This window comes from Pleurodeles waltl, chromosome 9 (assembly GCF_031143425.1).
Source record: "Pleurodeles waltl isolate 20211129_DDA chromosome 9, aPleWal1.hap1.20221129, whole genome shotgun sequence".
Lineage (NCBI taxonomy): Eukaryota > Metazoa > Chordata > Amphibia > Caudata > Salamandridae > Pleurodeles > Pleurodeles waltl.
Window position 1 is genome coordinate 901,235,462 of NC_090448.1, and position 25,962 is coordinate 901,261,423.

At 43.3% G+C, this 25,962-nt stretch overlaps 1 protein-coding gene across 3 annotated transcripts in view; it reads right to left on the minus strand.

Annotated features, from left to right (window-relative positions):
- The window catches only part of DICER1 (dicer 1, ribonuclease III), an 848,581-nt gene that overhangs the window by 135,905 nt on the left and 686,714 nt on the right, over positions 1 to 25,962 (minus strand). For all 3 annotated transcript variants that reach the window (XM_069208246.1, XM_069208245.1, XM_069208247.1), the window contains 2 exons: positions 11,362 to 11,517; positions 468 to 1,347 (listed from right to left, as the gene is read on the minus strand). In XM_069208246.1, the coding sequence (XP_069064347.1) occupies positions 468 to 1,347; positions 11,362 to 11,517 (1,036 nt within the window). The remainder of the gene's footprint in view (positions 1 to 467; positions 1,348 to 11,361; positions 11,518 to 25,962) is intronic.

Below are 25,962 nucleotides of genomic sequence, written 5' to 3' on the forward strand. Positions count from 1 at the left end.
ATCCTCGACACACGAGGAGTGTAGACACTCAAAAATGTTAGACAAAAAGAAGAAAAGAAAAAAAAAAAAGAACACAAAAAAAGTGACTGAGGGGTAGCTCTTCTTCAGATCTGCACTGGCTGGCACAGAATGAAAAGAACTAACGTCAGCGCACTGGAGAGGCACCTATATAGGTCCCAAAACGTCATTTCTGGCACACACAATGCCGACGACTGATGCGGAGCTGACCGAAGCAATCTAACAGTGTGCAAGGCTACTGCTTGGAAAATATCCAGATCCAAACTGACACCTGGGGAAAACTGTAAGGTAAGGAATCTGCAACTAGTGTCTCTCTCAGATAAAAACAATTTAAAGGCAGCAAAATGATTACAAACATGCAGTCCTCTTTTGTGTGTTTTTAAAATGAAATACAGAAAACAAGAACCACCAATTATCTATCTATTCAATACCATACCAAGGTGACTTACCAGTGACAGTGTTGTAGTGGTAGGAGGCATGAGTAAATGCCTGAAGAAGGTAGGCTTTATTTTTGAAACTGTAGCTAATTTTCTTTTCAAAGTTTTCAAAACCAGAAATCAGATGATTTAACGTTTTTTCTGCATCTGGATGTTCAAACATACATCTTGGTGGTATCTCTAGACAACCGTATTCCACTTTTTTATGACCAGGGGGCTCTGTTAATGTCACAGAGATGGCAGCACTGTGTTCCGTAAGTTTCTTTTGTTGCCTATTGAATGTTTCTCTGATAAATAAAGCTTTCTCCTCAGTATTCTTTTTAATGACTGGGAGCACCTTTAGGCCCAAAGAACAAAGGAACAACTGGGCAGCTCTCTCGCCACAGCTAGTAAGGTAGCAGCCAAGCAGGGCTTCTACACAGTCTGCAATACTTTTATCAGCTATACATTGCTCTGTGTGAAGGTCATATGATATTGACTGTTTTCCTGTCTCAATGCCACAATTTTCTTCTGAAGGATTCCAGAACCCTACCACAAAATCATCCTCTTCAACAGCTTTGCTAGGATCCAAATAGCACATGGCATCCCAAGAACTGTAGTCAAAATCATCAAATTCAGATACAATATGTGCATTACTAATAGGAGCTGTTTTGGGCATTTTCCATCCACAGCTAGAATCAGTGGATGAAAAGGGAGTAATAGGAATTTTCTTCACAAATGCTCCAGATCCCATTAGCATATTATCAATGAACTTGATATGCTCCTGATCATATTCCAGTAAATCTTCATCAAATTCAGCTTCTTCTTTTGGTGGCCTCCACATTAGGTCTTCATCCTCTTCATCATCGTAATCTTCATCCATCTTGCCATTTGCCAGCATACTATCTTCTGCCTGGGGAACAGTAAAACAAATAGGACCTCATACACAAAGAATATTTTCTCACCTAGGACTGATGTACACACATTAACAGAAAGAAAAAGCCTGCGTTTAAGTTATAACTTAGTCATTTAAGATTAAAAAATAACAACAACAAAAAAGATTAACCTTTAATTCGGCGAATAAGCAATGCTTAACGTAGGGGTGTGTATGTTAATAATTTTTAATTATGTTAACTTTCAATTGTGGCATCCACAAGAGATAATCATGGGGCGAAATTGCATATAAGCATAGTACAGACACTCAGGTTTAACTTTTTTGATATTCACGAAGATTTTAAGTGCACGCTCCACACTTATGTCACAAGACGTAAACAGCTGCAGACAATGTGGGAAAGAGCACTAATTACCTTCACATCGAGTTGCAGTGGGTGGAGGAAGACGACAACTTAGGAAAAACATTTTTATGTGTGAGAAGAAAGGATTTCTAAGCTTAATGTGAAAGTGTGTGCATTTCCTTAACATAAATTGGGGTGTTTTATGCACATTTAGTAATGTATGCCAGACACTGTTTATAGCAACAGTCAAAGGTTACTGGTTACCCTGTGAAAGAAAGTGTGTCAATATTCCCACCAGAATTGACTTAAGAGACATCTGGGTAATCTAAGAGCGAGCTGGAAGTTATAGCTCTTTTTGTGAAATGGAACCTCAATGTTTTCAGCAAGTAACATAATAGTGCTAAATAACAAGAGTGAATTATTTGAGAAATTTCAGGCAAACAGGAGATTAAAGTTAATTAAAACATTTGTCAAAAAAGGTAATGCCAGGGACTGGGCTCATTACTCTGGTAAATAAGTAAATCATATGTACAGAGAAGAAAAGTAAATCATCACCAACAGGAGTATTTTTTAAGCATGCTCAAAACAGGCTGCAGCTGGTGCCACTAAACATATCAGTAAAGTACAAAGAAGTATACAAAACCGGTCCTAGATTGCTTGTATTCTGATTCAGGGAGGGCCTGGCAGTTCAGGCTGGACTGTTCTCAATGGTCCAGGGTCAAGACTGATTTGCATGTTACTGGGTCCTATTCGTGGCGGCATGGTATGCAAATTAAGTAAAATGTTACTTACCCAGAAGACATCTGTTTATGGCACATAGTGCTGTAGATTCACATGCTTTGCATAGGTACTCCATTTAGTGTTGGGTCTGGAGTGTTACAAGCTGTTTTTGTTTGAAGAATCTTTTTGACTCACAGGATCGAGCGACGACTCCTCTAAGTGATACTGCGCATGGACATCTAGTTCTCTGTCAGATTGATTTCCAGCAGGCGGGAGAGGTGAGGAGTGTGTAGACAGTAAAGAGAAAGAGATGATCATGCAATGCATATACATATATACAATAGATATATGACAATGCAACTACAACAGCGACAGGCGTCCGGGGAGTAGGAAGTGTGCATGTGCATCTACAGCACTACATGCCAGGAATAGATGTCTACTGGGTAAGTAACATTTTCTGTTTGATGGCATGTGTGGCTTATGATACACGTTTTGCATAGACTGTAAACCAGTCCCTCCAAATAAGCAGTGGCTAGCCTGTAGGAGTTGCTTGAAAAAGTGTTCTGAGCACTACTTGCCCAACATTGGCTTGTTGGCATGCTAAAACAGCTACACAATAGTGTTTAGTAAATGTATAGGCTGTAGACCATAGAGCAGCTTAACATACTTCTGCTATTGGGAGGTTACCTAGAAAAGCCATAGAAGCACCCTTTTTCCGAGTGGAGTGTGCTCTGGGGCTAGCAGGTAACTGCTGTTTAGCTTTAGCAAAGCAAGTTTGAATACATTTGACTATCCATCTGGCTATACCATTTTTTGATATTGGGTTGCCTTTATGATGTATTGAAAATTCTACAAAAAGTTGTTTAGTTTTCCTAAACTGTTTGGTTCTGTCAATATAATACATGAGAGCCCTTTTAACATCTAGTGTGTGAAGAGCTCTCTCTCTGCAACTGAGTCTGGTTGTGGGAAAAAGTCTGGTAATTCAATTGATTGGTTGATATGGAATTGTTAAACTTCTTTTGGAAGGAATTTAGGGTTTGATCGAAGAATTACTCTATCTCTGTGCATTTGGAAGAATATTTTTTCCAAAGTTAGAGCCTGGTGCTCACTTACACGTTAGGAAAGTTATAGTTACTAAACAAAAAAAACCACAAAAAAATACTTTCAATGAAAGGAATTGTAAAGGGCATGCATGCATTGGCTCAAAAGGTAGACCTGTGAGCCTACTAAGGACAACATTAAGGTTCCAGGATGGTGCTGGAGGTACCCTGGGTGGAATGACTCTTTTGAGACCTTGCATGAAGGCATTGATAACTGGAATTCTGAATAAAGAGATGTTTGGGAGGTAAGCAACTATAGCTGCTAAATAAAGACAAACAGATGAGTAGGCTAAGTTTGCTTTGTGTAAATGTAGCAGATAACAAACAATGTCTTAGACTGAGGGTTTGAGTGGGTGAATGTGTTTAGGTCGACATTAGCATACAAAACGCTTCCATTTTGCAGCATAACACTGGTTGTAGGTTTACGTGCCTCTTTTAGTATGTCCATGCATTCTGGCAGTAGATTTAAGTAACCAAACTTTATGACCTCAGGAGGCATATCGCAAGGTTGAGAGTTTTGGGGTCTGGATGCCTTATCTGTCATTGTTTTTAAGTGAGGAGGTCTGGCCTGTTGGGGAGCTTCTCGTGTGAAACTACTGATAGATCCAGAAGTGTTGTGAACCATGCCTGACGTGCCCATATGAGAGCTACAAGGATCATGGAGGGTGTAGTCACCATTAGGGACAGTAGCCATTGGCTACTGTCCTCTGACCCCTTTAACACCCCTAAAACCTAAGATTTAAGGGCTCCCCTCAACCTAGCTCATCAGATTCCTGGTGACCTCAAGAAGATGACAAGAAGAAAGAAGAAGGACAGCTAAGCTGACCATCAGCAGAGAAGACTGGAGACACCAACTGACTTGGTCCTAGCCCTACAGGCCTATCTCCAGCTTCTGAATCCCTGCTACAAAAAGGTGACGCATCCTGCAGGACCAGCAACCTCTTAAAGCGTCAAGAGGACTTCCTGCACACCAGAGGACCAAGATCTCCAAGGGACAGCGACCCTGTACAGAACGAAACACCAAAGGACTCCAGAACCGCCCCAGATCCACAAGTCTTGCCCACTCTGCACCAGACACCCACGGCCTGTGTCCAGGTGGTCTAACCGACGAGAGCTGGTCCCCATGCGATTCTGTCCTAGTTTCCACCCTGGGTTGACCCCTCCTGTCTAACACGATAATGCCTGCAGCCTAAATCCGGAGGACTGCCCTGACAGCGAAAGAACTGGACAAAATTCCTGACGCCCAAAGTTACCCCTGCACTGGCAGCTCCCTGGCCGTGGAGAATCAGACTACTGGTCCGGCGACATCCAGTTGATGGTCCTTCTCCTTGTACAACCTGTGATTTTACGGACCCGACCCCCTGGACCTGCCCTGCAGCATCTTTGTGACCCCCGGAGTTCCCCTATTGAAAGGCATTGGGAGCCCAACGTTGTGTTTGCACCCTGCACCTGACCACCCCTGTGCTCCTGAGGATGTGTGTTTGGTGCTGACCTGTGGGCCCCCCTCCGGTGCTCACCTAAAGCCCTCAAGTCTGCACTCCAAAGACGTGGGTACTTACCTGCAAGCCGGCCTTATTCTGAGTGCCCCCAGGCTCCATAGGAGCCCATTTTAAATCTACATCAACTTTGACCTCTGCACCCGCCCAGCCCTGAGTTGCTGGTGGTGGGTGTTTGGGGTGGACTTGAACCCCAACCTGTGGAAATCCTAACAAAGGAGATTGGAACTTTAAGTCGTGTAATTACCTCAAAAATGTACACATTTGTCTTCCCCCCCAACACTGTTCTGAAAATTGCAGTGTCAACTTTTAAAACAGATATTTGCTATTTTCTTGAACACCATTTAACTTGCCAAGTTATAACAAAAGGGTTATTGATAAATATGTTGAATTCTTGCTTCAAATGTACTTACCTGCAAACTGAATCTTGTGGTTCTAGAAATACAGTAACAAAATATATTTCTGCTATATAAAAAATATTTGGCCTGGAGTTTGTCATTGAGTGTGTGCTTCATTTATTGCCTATGTATGTACAACAAATGCTTTGCACTACCCTCGATGAGTTTAACCGCTTGACCACACTACATGAAAAGAGAACATTAGCATTATCTACTTTAGCCTCCGTTAAGCCTCTGGGGAACCCCTGGACTATGTACACACTGGATTTCATTTTGATATAGTACATATAGAGCCAGCTTCCTACAAGCTCCAAGTAATTGATATGTGAAACTTGTTGAATGGGATCCCATAGACCTTGTATTGTGAGGTTGTTAAAGTGAGCTTCCCAACCTGTCTGTGATATATCTGTAGTCAAAGTGATCTAATGCACAGGGTCCTGAAAGGGCCCCCCTCTGAGAGGTTGGTGGGGTTCCACCATTGCAGAGAGCTGTGAGTTTGGCGATACAACAACACTAGATCTTGGAGATGACCCTATGACTGAGTCCACTGATGAGACAGACATTGCTGTACCTGACGCATGTGCCCTCTAGCATGAGGTACGGTGTCAATGCAAGACGCCATCATCCCTAAAAGCTGCATCACTGTCTTCACTGTTTAAGTCTGGTCTTCCTGTAATTGGGAAATACAACTTTTTCTATGGTGTTATCCAAGTCTGTGTTCTCTGTCAAATGGCATGTTGCGGACTGCCTGCTGTATTTCTACCTTGAACCCTGAACACCTAAGTCAAGAATGCCTGCATGTAATTATACTGGTATTAATACCACATGCTGCGTTATCTGCGGCATGAGCTGCACATCTAATGGAATTATTGGAGATATTTTGTCCTTCTGATACTATCTCTTGGGTCCTTTTGCTATGCTCCTTTGGGAGGTACTGAAGGAGATCCTCCATTTCATCTCAGTGGGCCCTGTTGTAGTGTGCTAAAGTGCTAGTGAATTGGCGATACGACAATGACTGGCAGCTTGTGCAGCTGCTGTCTTTCCTGCTGTATCTATTTTTTTCCTTTCCTTGTCAAGAGGGGGTGAATCTCCTGTGGATTGAATATTAGCACATGTTCATGTTGTACTGACCACTATTAAGTCAGGAGGAATTTGAGCCCGTATAAATAGAGGGTCTGTAGGTTCTTTTTTTTTTCCCCTCGGGTGATAACCCGAGATCTTACGGGTTCTTTAAAATTATCATTAGCATGTCTAAGCATGCCTGGTAACATAGGGAGAAACTGACTATGTGTGGTAGTCAGGGTGTCAAAGAGGAAATCCTCTTCAATAGAGGTGTTGTGGAGCTGGACATTGTGGCATGCGGCTGCCCTTGCTCTGACCTGCTTATAAGATGTGTCTTCAGGAGGTGATGGCTGTGCTGGATATAAATCTGAATCATTTGGAAGGATAGGATCTGGATCATATAAATCCAATAGTTCTATATCATTTGGTATGTTACACAAATCATCTCGTTGCAGTGCTGGTAAACCCTGTGGTGAAAACCGTGGTTCAATAAGTGGTGTAGGAGAATGGGGAGGTGGTTGAGGGGTAGAAGGAAGCACTGGCGAGTGGGGTAGAGAAAGCTGAGGTCTGACTGGAGTCTTGTCTGTGAAGATCTTCTTAATGGGAGGAGCAGTGTCCAAGGCCTCTTCAAAGGTGAGCTTCCTTTGAATTGGTACGGGGGGAAGCAATTATTCTCTCTGTGTATTTTGTAATACAGAGCTGATGCTTAGAAGCATCCATTACCTCTAAAATAGGCTACACTGGTGAAGCTGGTTTGGGAGAATGACTGGAGTCTCTAGAAGGCAATGTCTCATGTTCCGAAATTTTTGGAGCCTAAGTCTTGGGTCAGGTCGAAGCTGTCAACTTCGAAGTGGCTGTGGGGGCTTTTTTGCTCCATGCCAAAGTGCTTGCTTTGATGGAGTGGCTCGATCCCGAAGGTGCCTGTGATGTTGCAGAGCTGAAAGTCTATGCCAAAGACACCTTGGCTGTTTTCGGTGCCGAGCCGGGAGGCGGGGCAGCCAAAGGTGATTTTCGGATCCAATCATGGCCTGAACGAAGTGGTGGTCCGTCGACCTGCTCTGTAGTTTCTTTAGAGTCTTTGTATAGGGAGTAGGGGCTGTTCTACTCACAAGTTGAGAGGAAGTAACAAGTTGGCTCTCAATATCATATTGGACGTCCGACTCAGATTCTTCGATGGAGAAGGCCTCATTCTGCTCTGGCTCCTCCTGTGCGTAGCTCTTCCCTGAAGATATCTGGAGTGTCATCTGGTATTTTGGACGCCATCTCCAACCGAAGAGCACTTTGGTCCCAACGTGACTTCTTGGATCGAAAGGAATAGCAGGAGTCACAAATTTGTTTGTTGTAGGTTGGGGACACACACAAATTACACATCAGATGTTGGTCGTTGTGTGGGAATTTAGAGTGGCATCAGGGGAAGAACTGAAATGGGAGTACATTCTATTCGCCCTGCATAGTCGGACACCAGGTGGAGGTGTAGGCCCGAGACAGACGTCCTGAAGGGCGGTGAACCAGCCGGCTCCTGGTGCAGAAATTCAGACCAAGTACAAAATAAATAGAAAACCCGTTCAAAGTACAATACCATTGCAGAGAGAAAGAGGGAAGAGAAGAGTACGGGATAGACCGAACTGAGGGAATGCTGGAGCGAGAGGAGCACACGTCCAAACCAGACAGCGGGGAGAATTTGTTTTACAAAGGACTTGATGCCCATGCGCAGTATCACAGAGAGGAAGAGTCACTCAATCCTGTGACTCGAAAAGATTCTTCTAGCAAAAACAACTTGTAACACTCCAGAACCAACACCAGATGGTGGTCTTATGCAAAGCATGTGTATCTACAACCACACATGCCACTGAACAGATGGAACTGGATGTAGCCCTGAGTAATTACCAGTGGCTGAGATTTATTAAAGCATTTCAACCATCACTTTTTAGTATACTTCAGTGCGATACATCCGTATACATCACAAGAGCAGGGTGTGGTGGCGGTCTCCAGCAAATACAATACTGCCTATATTACAGTGAAGTACATAGGAGGCATTCATAAGCTGCTTACCTTGAAGGACTTTCGCTCTGCTGGCTACTCCAGCTGCCTTCAGACCCCCTTCACCTTTTTAATCTTCTCTGGTGAAAGATTAGCGACAGAAACTTTGCAGAAACTCCGAGGGCTGCCAACTAGTGCCCCTCCTTCCAGCTAGGGTCTTGAATCAGAATGCGACAACATGAAGCCTTTTACGGCACCGCCCTATGAACTGATGTCAGTTACTGTATTTTTTCACATTACTTCTGAGATGTAGACAGGATTGAGTTAATTATTGATGGACAGTAGGGACTGTAGCAATAAAACTATCTTGAGACTCACTAGCAATCCACAAGATTACTCTTTAGAAAGGGGAGGCAGGTAGGCACTCAGTCAGTCAGAAATCTGTAGGTAGAGCTAGTGTTATAAAAGTTAATTTAGTCTTCTAAACTCCTTCTAAATGTGGAGACCGCTCCTTCATGGTGTTAACCGGTAGTGCATGGAATCATCTTCCTCTTTTTTCGCAAGATTTATCTGGAGCTGTCCTTATGCAAGGTACTTGAAACCCACCTTTTTAATCTGAGCTGGATGGCGCCGCTGCTCTCCTTGCTCTGTAGTCTTCAGCGCCAGGCCACTCCACTGAGTAGCAGTCTGCTTTATAAATCTGCATTACTCATTCACTCATGAATGAATACTTCTGCCTGCAGATTCCTCACCTTTTGAATCAAAATGAAAGGAATACCAAAAGCTGCAGGTTCTGATTTAAAAGTGGAATAAAAAAGCCTTGCAAAATAATTTTTCCGCCAGAACTAAGAGACAAGACAGTATAGAAGGTGCGGACAGAAGGCCATGTCACAGCCCAGATTATCTTTAGAACATGAACACCCCTGGAAAACACAGAGGAAGCATCCCTTGCTCTGATGCCCTCTGGTGGCTCCTTCTTAGCCAATTCGATGCAGAGAACTATCCTGTGGGAACTAGTCCTCTTCAGAACTGCTTCCCCTTTCTAGTACCATGCATAGCCAAGGTGCAGCTGATAATCTATGCGGTCTTCACTGGTTCTATTGATCTAGAAGCTCATAGTTTGCTGTGGATCTAAGCTATGCATCCACCCTTGGCAGGATGCAGAAGAGGAACAAACACTAGCACGGTGATGGATTGTCTTCTATGAAATAGTGAAACAACCTAAGGTAGAGAATAAGTCTACATCTACAAGACCAATTTGCCTAGAAAGAAACTGGTGACAAGAAGGGAACCAAAATTACCTGGAATTAACACAAACACTAACTAAACAAGGTGATGGCGATAAGGATAAGTGTTTTCAAAGTTAAGTTATCAGAACAACTGTCGATGGGATAACAACAAAAACAAATTCAAGTTTCATTGGGGGCATGTTAAGCTAATGAGGAAATGCATAAGTTGGCCCTGTTAAGAACCACATTCCAACAGGTGACTACAAAACCAACCAAGTAAAAACAGAGGAGAAAATAAATGTTGTCAAGACGCCAGTAAGTTTGCCTAAGGCAAAACCTTGCCAGTCTAAAGAAATGTTAAAATAAAATCAGAAGTCTAAAGTGTTGTATAATCAAAGGATGGAGTAAACGGATTTGGTGCACTGATGGCGAGCAGCATATACGGTGGCTACATAACTGAAGGCAGGTCAAAAGTGCTCTATTTGATCTCCGTGCATGTAGATGTGGGGTGGTAAGAGTAAGCTGGAGCACACTGACCTGATTTTGAGACGGGAAGTATTCCCTTAACTTAAGATAAAGAGGACTGATTGTGAGACACCACAGTGCCGTACAAGACCTTTGTGTCAGAATTTGCTCACAACATGATGGGTCAAGGATTGAATAGTGTGGGTCAAAATCTCAATTCCTGCATAATGCATCCACAGTTCCTCATGCAACAAAAACCGCATTGCTCGGGAACACTTAGCATTCTCTAATGTGGCAACCAAAACCAGTCGCATATCAGTGGCCGACCTTTGGAGGGCAAAATAACTTGTGATAGAAAAGGTATCACCTTATTCAGCACATCCACTGTCAAGCTGAGAGAGCCTGTTAGATGACTCAGAGTTATGGTCCAACACTTCTACATTTGGGACTCCTGGACAAGAAGGAGGAGTGCTCACATTGTCCTGCATGTTGGCATACAGCATAGTTAACAATGAGGATCTTAAGAGCTTTTCTCTGACCTGAAGGAAAGAATGCTTTGAAGGCCAACTAAATCACCCATAACTTGAGTAGACTGATGTGGCACTGCTGCTGTGTAGGGGGAATCAAAGGCCTTTCACAACAAAGGAAAATACGCCAATTTGTGTTTTATTGCATTTTATTGATAAATTCTGAAACATGAAGTCCAAAAGAAGCACAGGAGGAAAAACGTTTTTTTATTGAAGATGCTAAGGAATCTGTACATATCTCAGTCCAAAAATGTTTCAATGTCATGGAAAAGTAAGAATTCTCTACTATTAGGGGCCTCATTTAGCTTACATGAATGAACACTTTTTACTCATGTTCCATTTCAATACCTTGCTTTTTACTTCAGCATCATTCCAAGGCTAGACCCTTTTATAGTTTTCCCAAGCCTCTAAGTGCTCTCACTGTAACTGAAGATCAACTATCTAGGGAAATGATTATCATTAATTATAAAGGCAGCTACTAAAATGGGATTACGTTACAATGCTTACAAGCATTATGCACGCAGACGTCTTAAGAACTTAAGTGAAAGATGTTGTGCTAAAGATCACTATACCACTACAGGCCCCAGATTTCATTTCACTTCACTTCCTTTGATTTTTCCAACAGATTAAAGCACAGTTGACAAGGTTGTTATTTGGGTCAGTCTAGGATTAGTGGAAAGCAAGCGTATTAATATTATGCAACAATAATGCTTACCATTTCATCTTTCTCCCATGTGTCATTGTTGCTCTTGTCCTGATTTACTACATAGCCAGGAGGAAGCCAGTTGACCGGTGGATCAAATATGGACACAACCATACGACTTGGTAACCCTTTTTTCTTACCAAGACGATAAAGATTACAGTTGCTGACCTTTACACAAGAAAAGATGATTAGATGTTATACCTGTAAAGTATTACACAATCCTTCAACATAAAGTTAATTTTGGTTTAGGTCATATTTTTTTTTTTTTCCAAACATTTCATCTGTATTCTAAATCTCTAAACAGGAACCTCAATATTTTTCGAAAAACTGTAAACGAACAGAATAAGTATGCAATCTAATAAAAACAGAGTCAAATTCTGTGGTCCCAATAAGAACGACTGACCTGTATCACTCCAAGGGTTTAGGACCTGATGCACAAAGATTACATTTGCAAGAAGAGGTTGCAAATTCAGCACTGTCTTTTTGAGTATGCAATATGACTGTGTGAATCAACTTATGTACAAAATAAAAGGTTCACTAAATACTGAATCGCAGGGTGGGGGGGGGGGACTGAGCGGGTGTCTACATAACGACCTGCCTAATGAAATTTAGGCATGTTAGTTGGCAACGCCCGCCCCCTAACCCTTCCCCCCAAACAACCCTATGATTGGCTACAAGCAAGAGAAGCCCACCACCCCTGTGAGTGTTTTGCAAATCCATTTTTTGTTTATATCCGACCTAGTTCCTTAAAGTAACCAGGGCTGCTTTAAAATGAAAAATACAATTTCAAACATAGATATCAGTTTTGGAAGACTTCAGTACAAACAGAATATGGTCCCCTGGACCATTGCTGCCCACTCTGCCTGAAGGTGCCACACCAAATCCCGAAGGGGAAGTGGTCCAAAGGTGATCCTTTTCTTCTTTGCAAATGAGTTATCACCCAAATCTGGGAGTTGGTAAAAGATCAATAATTTGCAATTAGAATTACAGTTGTAAATCATTGTTACCAACCCACAATTTGGAGTGAGCACCCTTAACATGTCCCTTCCAAATTGTAATTCTGAATGGTTTTCTAAAGCTGTTTTGAGGTTCACTGTGGCATCATGAACAGTTTAGGAGGAAACATGTGGCTCAAACCTTTGAGAAATTGCATCACAACAGGTGATTTGTACAAGGATGGTTGGTCTGGTAAATGCAAACAGGCTGCACATCCCAACAGATAACCTTTAACTGTGCCCAAGTCCTTGCTGGGCCAAAGACTAAACTAAGAGAAATACATCAAACAGTTTAGCCTGCAATGAACCTGTATTGCAGGTGCCACAAATGTGTCCTTGTGTACACAGACTGCATAAGGACACCTAGTCGCAAGGGTGACATCCAAAACTTCAGCATAGAGATCTACTGCAGTCGCTCAATCTTCATGCATAGAGGTATAGATTGTGCAGGCTCAAGTGCAAGACTTTGCTCTGCAACAGAATATGCCCTCCGAAGCAGCAACCTGATGGGAACACAGATACTCATGCCCAGGAATTCCAAGCACCACACTCCCCTTGCCCAATCCAGAGCCACTAGGATGCCTTGGACCCAGACTTTCCGGATCTTTATCAGACCTTGGTAAAGGAGAGATAGCTGTAGTAAGTCATACAGGAGTTAAATGCCCCACTCTATAAGCAGAATGTGTGTATGACAGAAAGCCTCCTTGAAAACTTCATGTTCTTGGCAGTGCTGAAGATGTTGAGTCAGGGTTCTCCCCACTGAAGGAAGACAACTTGCACCATCTTGTGAACTAGGCGCTGTCGGCTGAGTTAGTTATCCCTGGCATTTAAAGATTACACCAGGTGGTGCACTATCAGGGTAACAACAAGGCAATTCAACCAGTTCCAGAGGCACATGGCCTGGCACAGAGCCCAGGACTATTCCGCCCTGCTTGCTGCAATACCAAATTGTGGTTTTACCATCAGAAGAGTCCCTGAACCAGACTCCCTCTGAAGCATAGCAGGAAAACAACTCCATTAGGTTCATTTGGAGGCGGGTCTACATCGGAGGCCAGATCTCTCTCATCCCAGCCTCTCTCACGTGAGCTTACCAAATACAGCAATGATGCATCTGTCAACACAGTCAGAGCTGGGTAGGGTAGGGAAGGGGTCGGACGCAGGTCCGATTGTGGATCATCAGCCACAACTGCAGATCTTTTGCAGCCTCCTCTGAAACCTGGATGGAATCTAACCGGTTTCTTTGCTGCTGGACCCTCTAAGACTTCAGATCCCACAGCAGAGCTTGCATTTGGCATCTGACAGGGTCAACAAGCATAATACGAGAGGTAAATAGGACAAGAAGACTCAGAGCCACTCTCAATGAGACAGAAATATTGGGATTAGAGCCCGAATGCTGTGCCATGTAGATTCCAGCAATCTATCTCTCTTTCCTATAATTTCTTACATACACAGCCCAATGATGTTTCTGCATTTGAGTGTGAGTTTCTAAATATCTACTTATCTGTATGTAATGTATATGCAAGATTTATGGTGTGCAGTACTGTACTAATTTTGGATTGTGCGGGTCCTGTTTTAGAAATATCAAACCTGTAGTTTCATTACCAGTAGTGAGATTTAAGAAGTATTTCTCATATTAACTTATCTAGTCAAAGTTATAATGTTAACTGCCATAACATGGTTCTGAAACCATTGAGAGCTAACCCACAACTTTATGCATAGGCAGACTAAGCCTAATTCCATAAAATGGAACTAAGTTCTCTAATTTTCTAAGAAACATTGGTTGGAGTACATAGCAATTTAGAAAAGAAAAAGAGACAAAGGTCTGGACACATTTTTAGCAGTGATATTCTCTCTGCTCTGTGTGATTAGAAGTAGGTTCTATCTATCAAGTAGCTCTTCATAATTTAAAAAATTGACATAATTCGACTCATTAGGATCCTGCTAATTTAAAAAAAACTATATACCTACATCTCTCTTTCGGTTTCTATTATAGTTACTTTGTTGCGGATAGTTACTTTGTTGCGGACCAGGTAAGTCTTCCTTCCCAATGTGGAACAATAATACCTCAGTTTTGGTTGGGTGCATTTTATAACCTCTTAGATCAGTGAACATAACTATTACTTCTAATGCTAGTAGTACATTATTTAGTAGATCTTGTGGCAACAGCAGCATATTACCTGTGTATAGTCTGGAAGTGGAAGGATAAATTAGTAATAAGTTGGAAGTGCTTTTAAGCATTGAGGCCATGTACCATATTTAGGTGAGAACAAAGAATGTAAACAAATATGAAATTAAGTCAAGACAAAAAAGAAGAAATCTAACAACCAAACACAAGGGGCCAAAATTTAGAACGCCCACATCTTGTAAAAATTTCAAGACTGCTACTCAAATCTGGACTCAAGCAAAATGCAAGAAGTCGCCAACAAGACCAGAATTTGATTTCTACTTGTAAGTTTTCTATTACCTTTGAGCTTTCCAAGACCCTGGATCTATTGTGTCTGGGAGTTGGCATAAGAGCACAAAATAAAAAACAGTATATAGGGCGCAAAGTAAAAGACCAGCCTAGCTTCACCAAAGGCAGATATTCAATCCTAAACCGTGGCATAACACTTGCAGAAGAGGACTGCAAAAACATATGGTGGGGCTTTGATCTGGATGCAGAGAAAGGACTGACCATGTATTTTCAGAGGGCAGAAGTGGCACGGATTGCCCACTAAACGAATCATCTCCATTAATTTTTTCTAGGCAAAACCTCAAGCATCAGTACAAATGGTATCCTCATCTTTTTTCAGACTCTGCAGGATTTCCACTCTCCCCTTACGTGTTACTGAAACATCAAAGTTCAAGCTCACAAATTCAAACTTTTAGCATATGTTGACCAAATTCTCCTTCTTATTAACAATCCTCAACATTTGATGACAAACCCAGTACATGAACTGTATTGTTAAAACTGTGATGTAGGCGCGGGCTTCACAAGAAGGGATTATAAGAACCACTGTGGATAATACAGTACACCTGTATCCTGATCCAAATGGGGCTCATTACAGCACATCCTGCCACGGAGTTCAGTAAGATATTATCAATATTAAATTATTTATTGATTTACTTGTGCGTTGCCTGATAATTATATATTTCTTTGTCATAAAGAATGACATCAATTACGAGTCTGCTGACTTCCTTGCGGATTCCAAGAAGCAAATGATTGGCAGCTGAGTCAATCATCTCCCGCTAACTCACCCCCCCCTCTCATTATCCCCTATTTATGTGCATGTCTTCGACGTGTCTACAGGGATCAGGAGTGGAATTCTCAGCCCTACCAAAGCCCTCTGCTCAAATCTGACACTGACCTTTTTTCCTCAATCATATAATACAAAGATATAAGTGAAATCCTCCACTGCACCAGGCTATGCCTTACAAATGATCACCCCAACAACAAATTCACATAGAATACCAATCACATAAAATACCTCGAAATTCTTCTAAAAAACAAATTGAGATGTGGAATATCTGAAATCAAGAGATCATTGTGGGAACAATTAGATATATTAAGATGATCTTTGAACCATTAATATTCTTTAAGAACTACAGAGTGCCAAATATATTTCAGCAATAAACTGTGATTCTTAAACAGCAATAGACAATGAATCATAACTTGTGGTCCGAAAACAAATGCCCAAATGTATAACTGTACATAAAAGTGATTCTCAATGTTACATTATTGCAAAATTGTGAATTGCAAATTATGTATCCGTTGCAAATTGGTAGCCACTAATGGCATAACCAAGGAAGTTCACCGCAAGTTCTGAACAACAGTCACGGACAAGGGCACAGGAGAAGCAGGTAACTGATAGCTAACATGACAGGCATGGAACAGCATGGAGGAGGAGGAAGAAAAAGGTAGCAGAATTGGTACCATCTGCACTCACATCCCAAGGAAATGCTGGTCAGCAGCAGGAGTGAGACGGTAATATTGGGAGAGAACCTACCAAAAACATCTCACTCCCCACCATGGAGGAGCTCAATGAGCACATTCCAGCTGAAGGCACCAACAGGAGTCACACACAAAGACATGTCTGTATCACCTATAAAAGCAAAAGTTGAGTGTTATACTGATCATTGTTCAAAGGCCAAGCATACATAACTCACTGGTGCATGTCTATAGGGGACTCACACAGCACCACAAGTAGTGTAGCACATATGAAGTACTAAACACTTCACTCCACAATTAACTGTGACCCAACCAATTCTACACTAAGCACAGGCAGCTGGTACAACAAGGTTGACAGAGGTCAAGATGTTAGCTAGGAGGCAAACTACAACTGAAGAATTCAGATTAGCAAGGAGAAAGCCTACATATGGAAAATTCAGGGACTTGGATACCTCTATGTCTATGAATACTATATGGCCACTTGATGAAAATATCAACTAAGTATTGAAAACCCTTTCATGCAACTCTACTTATTGGGCAGGTGACCAGGCATAGGGAAGTCTGTCAACAGGATGGCCAATGCCATAGGAGTACTCTCAAAGTACAGTATAAACCTCCCCAGCAGAACTGTAACATTGAGTGTATTCAAGCAGTTGTAAACAACAAATTAAGTCTCAAAGGCAGGAGTGGCTATGCAGAGAGTGAAGTGGCCTAAGTCTAAGCAGCACCTGTGTGGAAGAGGGGAGCAGTAAGGAAAATGTTACATACCAGGTTGACATCTGTTTGTGGCATGCAGTGCTGAGGATTCAGAATCACTGCAAACTCCTGCCATCAAGTGTTGGGTTTGGAGTGTTACAAGTTGTTTTTCTTCGAAGGAGCATTTCTGAGGCATGGGACTGGGTGACTCCTCCTTCTCGGTGGTACTGTGAATGGGCATCGAGTCCTCTGTTAGACTGTTTACCCGCAGGAGGGTGAGAGAATATAGAGGAAGTATAGAAAAAGAGATGTCAATACAAGCTTATCTACAAATGCACAAATATAAGGTGACTGGAACGACCACCAGCATCCGGGGAAGAAGGAGGGTGCATGTGAATCTACAGCACTATATGCTACGAATAGATGTCTACTGGGTAAGTAACATTGTCCGTTCAACGGCATGTATGACTGTGGATATACATGCTCTGCATAGACTGTAGTCCCTCAAAGAAAGCGGGTGCTAGCCTGTAGGACTTACAGCTGTTTGAAAAAGGGTTCTAATACAGCCTGCTCAACATTGGCTTGCTGACGTGCTTGTATAGCTACACAATAATGCTTTGTGAATGTATGTGGGGTGGACCAAGTAGCTGCTTTGCAAATGTCAGCTAAATGAAGGTTTCTTAATAAAACCAAGGTTGCTCCTTTTTTCCTAGTAGAATGTGCACTAGGAGTTACTGGTAACTGTCCTTTTGCTTTAGCATAACAAGATGTTTATGCATTCAATTATCTGGCTCTACTATTTTTAGATATTAGATTACTCTTATGAGGAACAGAAAAACCTACAAAGAAATGTTTAGTCTTCTAGAAGTATTTCGCCCTGTCAAAGTAGTACATGTGCACCTGTTTGATATCTAAAGTGTGCAGGACTCTTTCTGCAACTGAGTCAGGCTGGGGGAAGAGAACCGGTAACTCAACGGTTTGATTGGTTTGGAACTGAGAAACCACTTTGGGTAGGAACCTTGGATTTGTACGAAGATCTACTTTGTCTTTGTGTATCTGCAAGAAAGGTTTTTTCTAATGTTAAGGCCTGAAGCTCACTACCATGGCTGAGTGATGTAATTATGACTAAGAATGCTACTTTCCAGGAATGGAAATGAATAGGGCATGAATTCAGTGGCTCAAAGGAGGGCTTCATGAGCCTGGTGAGCACAATATTAAAATTCCAAGATGATGCTGGAGGTATTCTGGGTGAGAAGACTCTTTTAAGGCCTTCCACAAAGGCTTTGATGACTGGGATTCTGAAGATGGAAGTATGTTGTCTGTTTTTTAAACATGCAGCTTCGGCTGCAAGATTTAGACGAACTGAAGTGTAAGCCAAGTTTGCTTTCTGCAATTGAAACAAATAAACAATGTCTGGACGGAAGCTTTAATGGGGTTAATGTGTTTGGTCTGACAGCAGCACATAAAACATTTCCATTTTGTAGCAGAACATGCTCTGGAGTAGGTCTACGAGCTTCCTTAAGAATGACCATACACTCGGAAGGTAATTGGAGAACAAAAAACCCTATGATTTCAGAATCCATATTGCAAGGTTGAGTGACTTGGGGTCTTGATGTCCGATTTGTCCTTGTTCCTGCGTGAGAAGGTCCATCCTGCTGGGGAGCTTCTCACGGGGGGACCAGCGAGAAGCCTAAAAGTGTAGTGAACCATGGCTGTTGTGCTTAGGGGGGAGCTACAAGGATCACTATGAGGGACGTTTGTCTCATCTTCCCAACCAGGACTGGAATGAGAGGGAGAGGTGGAAAAGTGTAAGCAAATATCCCTTACCAATTCATCCATAGAGCATTGCCCTTGGATAGAGGCTGTGGGCATCTGGATGCAGAGCTTTGGCATTTAGCATTTTCTGCTGTGGCGAAAAGGTCTATTTGAGGAGTTCCCCACTTTAGGAAGTATTTTTGAAGTACTTTTTGTTGGAGTTCCCATTCATGGACTTGTTAATGCATTCTGCTGAGCAGGTCTGCATAGTTGCTGTCCGTTCCTGGGAGGTACTCTGCCAGTAAGTGAATGTAGTGGTGAAGAGCCCACTTCCATATTGTCTGAGCAGGTTTTGACAACTGGGATCACAATGCCCAACCCCTCCCACTCTACCCCCAGTTTCTGCTGTAAAAACATAGCTGTCATGGTGTCCATCCAGGCTAAGAAAACTGTGTGACAGGTGAGGAAGGAAAGCTTTCAGGGCTAGAAATACTGCCTGGAGATCAAGATAACTGATGTGCATGGTTTGGTGACTGAGATCCTAGAGGCCTTGCACAGTGAGGTCCTAAAGATACGCACCCCTACCTCTCTGGGATGCATCCATAGTCAGAATGAGCTGAAGCCTACTCGAAGGCTACCCTTTTAATAGGTTGGTAGTGTTCCACCACAGCAGACAGCGGCAAGTATGGCGGTCTAACAACACTAGATCCTGAACTTGATCCTGTGACTGAGACTATTGATGAGACAGACACTGCTGTAGGGGAAGCATATGGAGTTTGGTGCCAGGAAAGATGACAATACAGGATGCCATCATCCCTAAGTATTGCATGGCAGTCTTGACTGTGTCGTGTGATTTTCCTGAAACTGGGGAGGCATTAGCTGAAAACTGTGAATGCATGCTGGGTTGGGGTATGCTAACCCAAACTCTGCATTGAGAATAGCTCCCAGATAGGGTTGAATTTGAAGAGGTGGTAGGTGACTTTTCAGAAAGTTGATTGTGAACTGAAATTTGCGAAGTAGGTTTATTGTGTTTGAATGTCGGATTGACACCGCTGTAGTGTGCTGGTTTTGATGAGGCAATTGTCTAGGTAAGAAAATACAAGTATCTGTTGCCTTCTGAGATGTGCCACAACTACAACTAGGCTCTTGTAAATACACTGGGAGCAGTTGGGACTCCAAAAGGCAGACTTTAAATTGATAATGTTTTCCTGCACCCTCAAACGTTAGGTATTTTTGGTGTGCAGGGTGGATGGGGATGTGCAAGTAGGTGTCCTTTAAGTCTAGAGCTGTCATGAAGTCGCCCTGTTGAAGGAGTGGAATAACATCTTTAAGAGTAACCCTCTCAAAGTGTTCTGAGAGAAAGCAATGGTTTAACAGTCTGAGACCCAGAATAGGTCTGAGCGATCTGTCCTTTTTGGGAATGAGAAAGTATAGGGTGTATACCCTGTTCCTTGGTATTGCAATGGACAGGCTCTATGGCACCCTTGAGGAGCTGGTATTGTACCTCTTCCTTTAGAAAGGTGAGATGTTCATGGGATAACCTGTAAGAGCGAATAGGAATGTTTGAAGGTGTGGAAGTGAGCTCCAGACAATAACCATGTTGGATAATGGAGAGGACTCATAGGTCCGATGTTATGTGTGTCCATTGTGCGTGGTAATCCTAAAGTCATCCCCATACCGGTGTGGTGTGGGGTCTGGGTAGATATATGCAGTCAGCGTTTAGCTGACGAGGAAGAGCCATAGGTGGTAGTGCTCTTGCCTCAACCTTTATTATTGTTGTCTTTGTAGGCTCCTCTGAAAACACCATGAGAGTAAGAGATTGAGGGTTGCCTTTGTTGGGAGGTAGACATTTCACAAGTTGTTGCTTTACAATCACCTCTAAATGTGGGGCTAAGAAAATGACCTCTAGTGTATGTGCCTGAAGAGCACCCATAGCCTTTGCAGTGTTAATATCCTTTTTTAGCTTCTCAATTGTGGAGTCCACTTGAGGGCCAAATAGAAGCTTGTTGTCAAAGGGCATGTTGAGCACCACTTGTTGTAATTCTGGCTTGAAGCCGTGCATCTAAGCCATGCATGTCTCCTTAGCAATATGCTAGTGTTTACCCCACTTTCAGCTGTCTCTGCAGTATCTAATGCACAGTGTATTGAATTATTTGAGATTGTCTGCCTTTCTGAAATCATCTGTTGGCCACATTTACGGTGCTCATCTGTAAGATATTAGAGGAGCGCCTCCATCTCATCCCAGTGAGCCCAGTCGTACCTTGAAAGTAAGGCCTATGAATTGGCAATGCGTCAATGATTTTCCACTTGTGCAGCAACTCTTTTGCCTGCTGCATCAAGCCTTTTGCCCTCCTTGTCAGGTGGAGGAGAGTCCACTGTAGCCTGGCTGTTAGCACGCTTCCTTGCAGTGGGAGCCACTATTGAATCTGGTGGGACCTGAGACCTGATGAATATAGTGGGTCTGAAGGAGCAGGCTTAGACTTTTTGTCCACCCTAGGAGTTATAGTTCTAGAGCGGACTGGCTCTTTAAAGATGTCGTCTGAATGATGGATCATGCCCGGGAGCACAGGGAGGAACTAGATGTCTCGATGGGTAGTAGTCAAAGTATCAAAAGAAAATCCCGTTCTATTGGGTCTCTGTGTAACTGAACATTATGAAAGGAAGCTGCCCTTGTTAGGACTTGCTAGTAACTAGTAATATCTTCTGGAGGGGAAGGTCTTGCATGATATAAGTCTGGATCCATACTGATCATTGGATCAGGGTTATATGTATCCTGTGGATCTGGGTCTGGAAGTGTACCACCCAAATCTTCCCCTAAAAATAAAGGTGAACTTGAGGTCGTGAGTAAGGAATGAGGAGGAGTAGGAGGCACAGAAATGGTGTCCTTGTCCTTGGAGGCCTTTTTTCAGAGGTGGTGAAGTGTCACAGGCCTCTTGAAATTATAATTTCCTCTTAAAGGTGACAAGGAGGGAAGCAATAATACACTCTGTCCCTTCCTTGATGTGGTGGCAGCGCTGTTTAGCATCCATAACTTCTAATATCGGCTTGATTGGAGGTGGTGTGGTGGAGGATTGGCTAGAGTCTACATGCTTAAAAGGAGTGGTCTCCTGTGTTTTCTGAACCAACGTTTTCTGTTTTGGATACTTTTTCGGTTCCGAAGCTGCAGGGGATGCGGTTCGGGCCAACGGGCTCAGTACTGAAGGTATGGTGGAAGTTGTTCAGACCAAGGTGGAGGAGGTCGGCGCTGAAGACTAAGGTACAGTCTTGGCTCGTTTCAGTGCCGAGAGGCGAGGTAGCAGAATTGGATTTTTTAGACCGTCCATAGCCTGGTGGCAATGGAGGTCCAGTGACCTCTGTGACGTTTTTTGGGGATTTGGTATGGGCAGGAGGGGTCACAGTACTGACTGGCTGTGCCGGTTTCACCTCAAAGTCGGACTGAACATTGGGAGTCCGAGTCTTGAATGGTGAAGGCCTCCTCTTGTTTGCGTTCCTCTTTCCCAAAGATGTCCGGGGTGTCTTCTGGGGATTTTTTTGCCATCTCCAGCCTACATGCTCTTCCATCTTGAAGGGTCTTCTTTGAATTGAAGGATCTGCAAGCATCGCAGGTAGCCTCCTGGTAAATCGGGAGAGACGCACAGATTACACACCCAATGATGGTTGGTGTGGGGGAATATGGAGTGGCACCGAGGGCATAAACAAAACTGTGTCTGTTCTATCAGATCAACAGTCTCTTTGGTGCCGCAGAGAGGAAGGCCTGAAACCGGACGAGGCCCGCCCCTAAGGGCGCGTGGTCAGAGCTGGACCAGACGACTTGGTCAATTTGAATGCAAAAGGTGGAAACTCATGATTGAAAGAATAATGCTTTGAATAAAAGATAGACAGACGGAACGTTTCGGACCAGAGCAAGTAAAAAACGGAGTAAACAAATACACGTTTGAACACGATGCTGGAATGAAAACAATCTAGCAAAGGACTCGCTGCCCAGGGGCAGTACCACCGACTCGATCCCATGACTCAGAAATGCTTCTTTGAAGAAAAACAACTTGTTAAATTTTGAACCCAACACTGGATGGCAGGAGTATGCAGAGCATGTGTATTCACAGCCACACATGCCATCAAACACATTGTTTTACATGCAAAACAGTATGTATGTCAGCCTATGGTGAGAATGTGAAGTGCACTCAACTTCCCTAGAAGATACCATGAGGAATATGGTACATACTACATAAGCATCTGTTATCTAGTTCTGGGTTTGGACGTTTGCAAGTTGATTTTGTTTGAAGAGGTATTTTGGGTTATGAGATAAAGGGATTCCTTTGACTGGTAGTGCGCCACCGGCTCCATTGTTAGAATGATTTCTGCACAGTGACAGAGTAATATGGAGTATAAGATAGAAAGTTACACTGACCATGAAAAGATAAGAAGCTTATAAGTGAGGTAATAGAGTGTGCATCTGCAACAACCAAAGGCTTCCTGTGAGAGTGGTGGGTGCATGTGATTCAACAGCACTACATGCTACTAACAGATGCTTACAAGGCAAGTATCTTCCAGAACCCCTTTACGAGGGCCATGGGTCAAGTAGGGGCTAATTCGCCAAAGTGTGGTGGTTAAAGTCTTTTACTCCAGATGTTGCAAGGCTTGACTTATGGGTCCTGAGCAACTGGGCCAAGTTCCCCTTCAGCACTTGACCCAAAACACACAAACATGCTCCACAGCACTACATACTAACTTGATGTATGTCAAAGGTCAGTTAGGCACACAACAGCAACACCTTACATGAGTGAGCCTGTAGGTCTCACTCCAGTGGCACAGGAAGCACTGTTCACTTATATTGATTGGTATGCTGCCACACTGTGCTTATGCTACTTAACTAATTTAAAAGGCAGAAGCCTTTCACTAGTATGATAGGAGCTCTTTGGGCGCTCCTCCCTGTCCAACAAGACCGCAATCTGTGAGGCTTATGTCATGGCGCACAAGCATGACCCATGTTCACCCATGACACCAATAATCGGCACCAGGGATCCAGATATTGTTGCAGCTTGGACACTAAGGGGAGGTCCATGGCCATCAACATGCGTGGAACTTTTCAGTCCCAAAAGTAACATTCTGATCATAGCATGTGTGGCTGTAGACACACATTCTCAGCACAGACTGGAAAGCAGGTCTCCTGTAAGCAATGGTAAGCCGGAGGATTTTGCAGAAGATTGAAAGAATCCATCTGGCCAACCTATGCTTGTTGGTATGCTAAGACATCCACACAGTAGTGTTTAGTCAATATGTGCAGAGTGGACCTGGTAGCAGCTCTAAGGATATGTTACCTAAGAATGCCATAGAGGCTCCTTTCTTGCAAGTGAAATGTGACCTGGGCAGGACAGGTCGATTACTTTTAGCTTTAATATGGCAAGTCGTTTTTTGTTTGAGAAGCCACTGAACTATGCCAGCCTTCGAAACCTCAGAATGTTTGTGTGGTTTGGCAAAAGCAACAAATAGCTGCCTAGTTTTGCGAAAGGGCTATATTCTATGATTGGAGTACATAAGAGCACGTTCAGCATCAAGCGTGTGAAAGGCAATCTCTGCTAAAATCTAGTTTTGGGAAGAAAACTGGAAGCTTAATGGTTTGGTTGAGATGGAATGAAGTTAACAAGTTTGGATAGGTTATAAGGACAATCCTGTTCTTGTGAACCTGAAAGAAAGGCTCCTCCAGAGTGAGGGCCTGTACCTCACTAACATGTCATAAGGACGTGATATTAACAAATCATTCCACCTCCTGGGAGAGGAATAGTAAGAGGCATGAATGTAAAAGTAAAGGAGGGTCCAAGAGTCTGGTAAGGATGCTACTAAGGTTCTGAACTGGGGCAGGGGTACTCTGGGAGGTATAATACATTTCAGACACTCCATTAAGGCCCTGACTACAGGGATTCTGAAAAACTAAGTTTGTTCCCTGTTCATGTAGACAGCTGTGATGGCTGAGTGCAGGCATATGGATATGTAGCTGACGCCAGATTTTTTGTAAGTGAAGAAGGTAACAGACAATGTCTTGGACTGGAGGCTTAAACGGGTCAATGCGCTTAGGAATGCAGTAGTGGACAAAACTTGGTGGGATAGCAGGCCTGCCTAGTGGGGTCTGCATGCCTCTTGGGAGTATGGACATGCATCCCTGAAAGTGGTTGAGGTAGCAAAATTCTATAACCTCAGGAGCAAAATGCTAGGTTGAGCTGACTGGGACTGACTGTGCATGATTTTGCTGTAGTCCTGCGAGTGAAGGTCTGACCTAACTGAGAGCTTCTTGCGAGGAACCACTGACATTTCTAGCAGGGTGGAGAACCAGAGTTATCTGGCTAACACGATGGCAGCAGGGGAGGTGTGTCTAAGTTTCTGAACCACATACAGACTGTGGAAACATGCAGGTGAAGCTTTAGCACTTTGCATTTTGGGTGGTAGCCAAGTGGTCAACCTCAGGTACCCCGCTCCTTCTCCACCCTCCCAGTGAGCAGAAATACGGGAGTAGTCCTTGAGGGTGGAGTTCCCACTTGTGGACTTACTGATACATTCTGCTGAGCAGATCTGCAAATTCACTGTCCACTTTCGGAAGGTACTCCCCCATGAGATGTTTCTGATGGTGAATGGCCCAAAGCCAAATTCTTTGTGCTAGCGCTGACAGTTGTGGTGAGTTAGTACTGCCTTGTTTTGAAGGTAATAATGGCAGTCATGCTGACTGTTTTTATGAGGACTACTTTGTGCTGAAGATGCTGAAGGAATGCATTGAATACTAACTGGATGGTCAGCAGCTTGAAGTAACAGATAGGGAAGCCCTGCTGCGGAGACCAAATACCCTGGACCGTCAGATGCTGAGCATGAGTTCCCCTCCCCGAGACCAATGTGATGCGTATATGGTAATGGTCACCTACAGAAGAGGGTACATGAAGGGCCAGCCCTGCAATAGGTTGAGTGCCACTCCATTGCTGCATAGAGCAATAGGTGTTGTTTATCAACACCAGCTCCCCCCAGAGACCCTCTGCTTATGGCTATTGTGTTGACATGCAATACAGCAGCAGGCGCATGTGTAGGGGGTAGGGGGTGACACTCCTACGCCACAGCGGAGGAACTGCTGCTGGGTTTAACAGATGCTGTTGGATTTCAGGCTTGAAGCCAGTTATAATGCAGGAATAGGATGACGGAGTTCAAACCTCTGACCACAGTGTTGACTGAGTCAAGAGTGCAGCAGATTATTGTACTGGA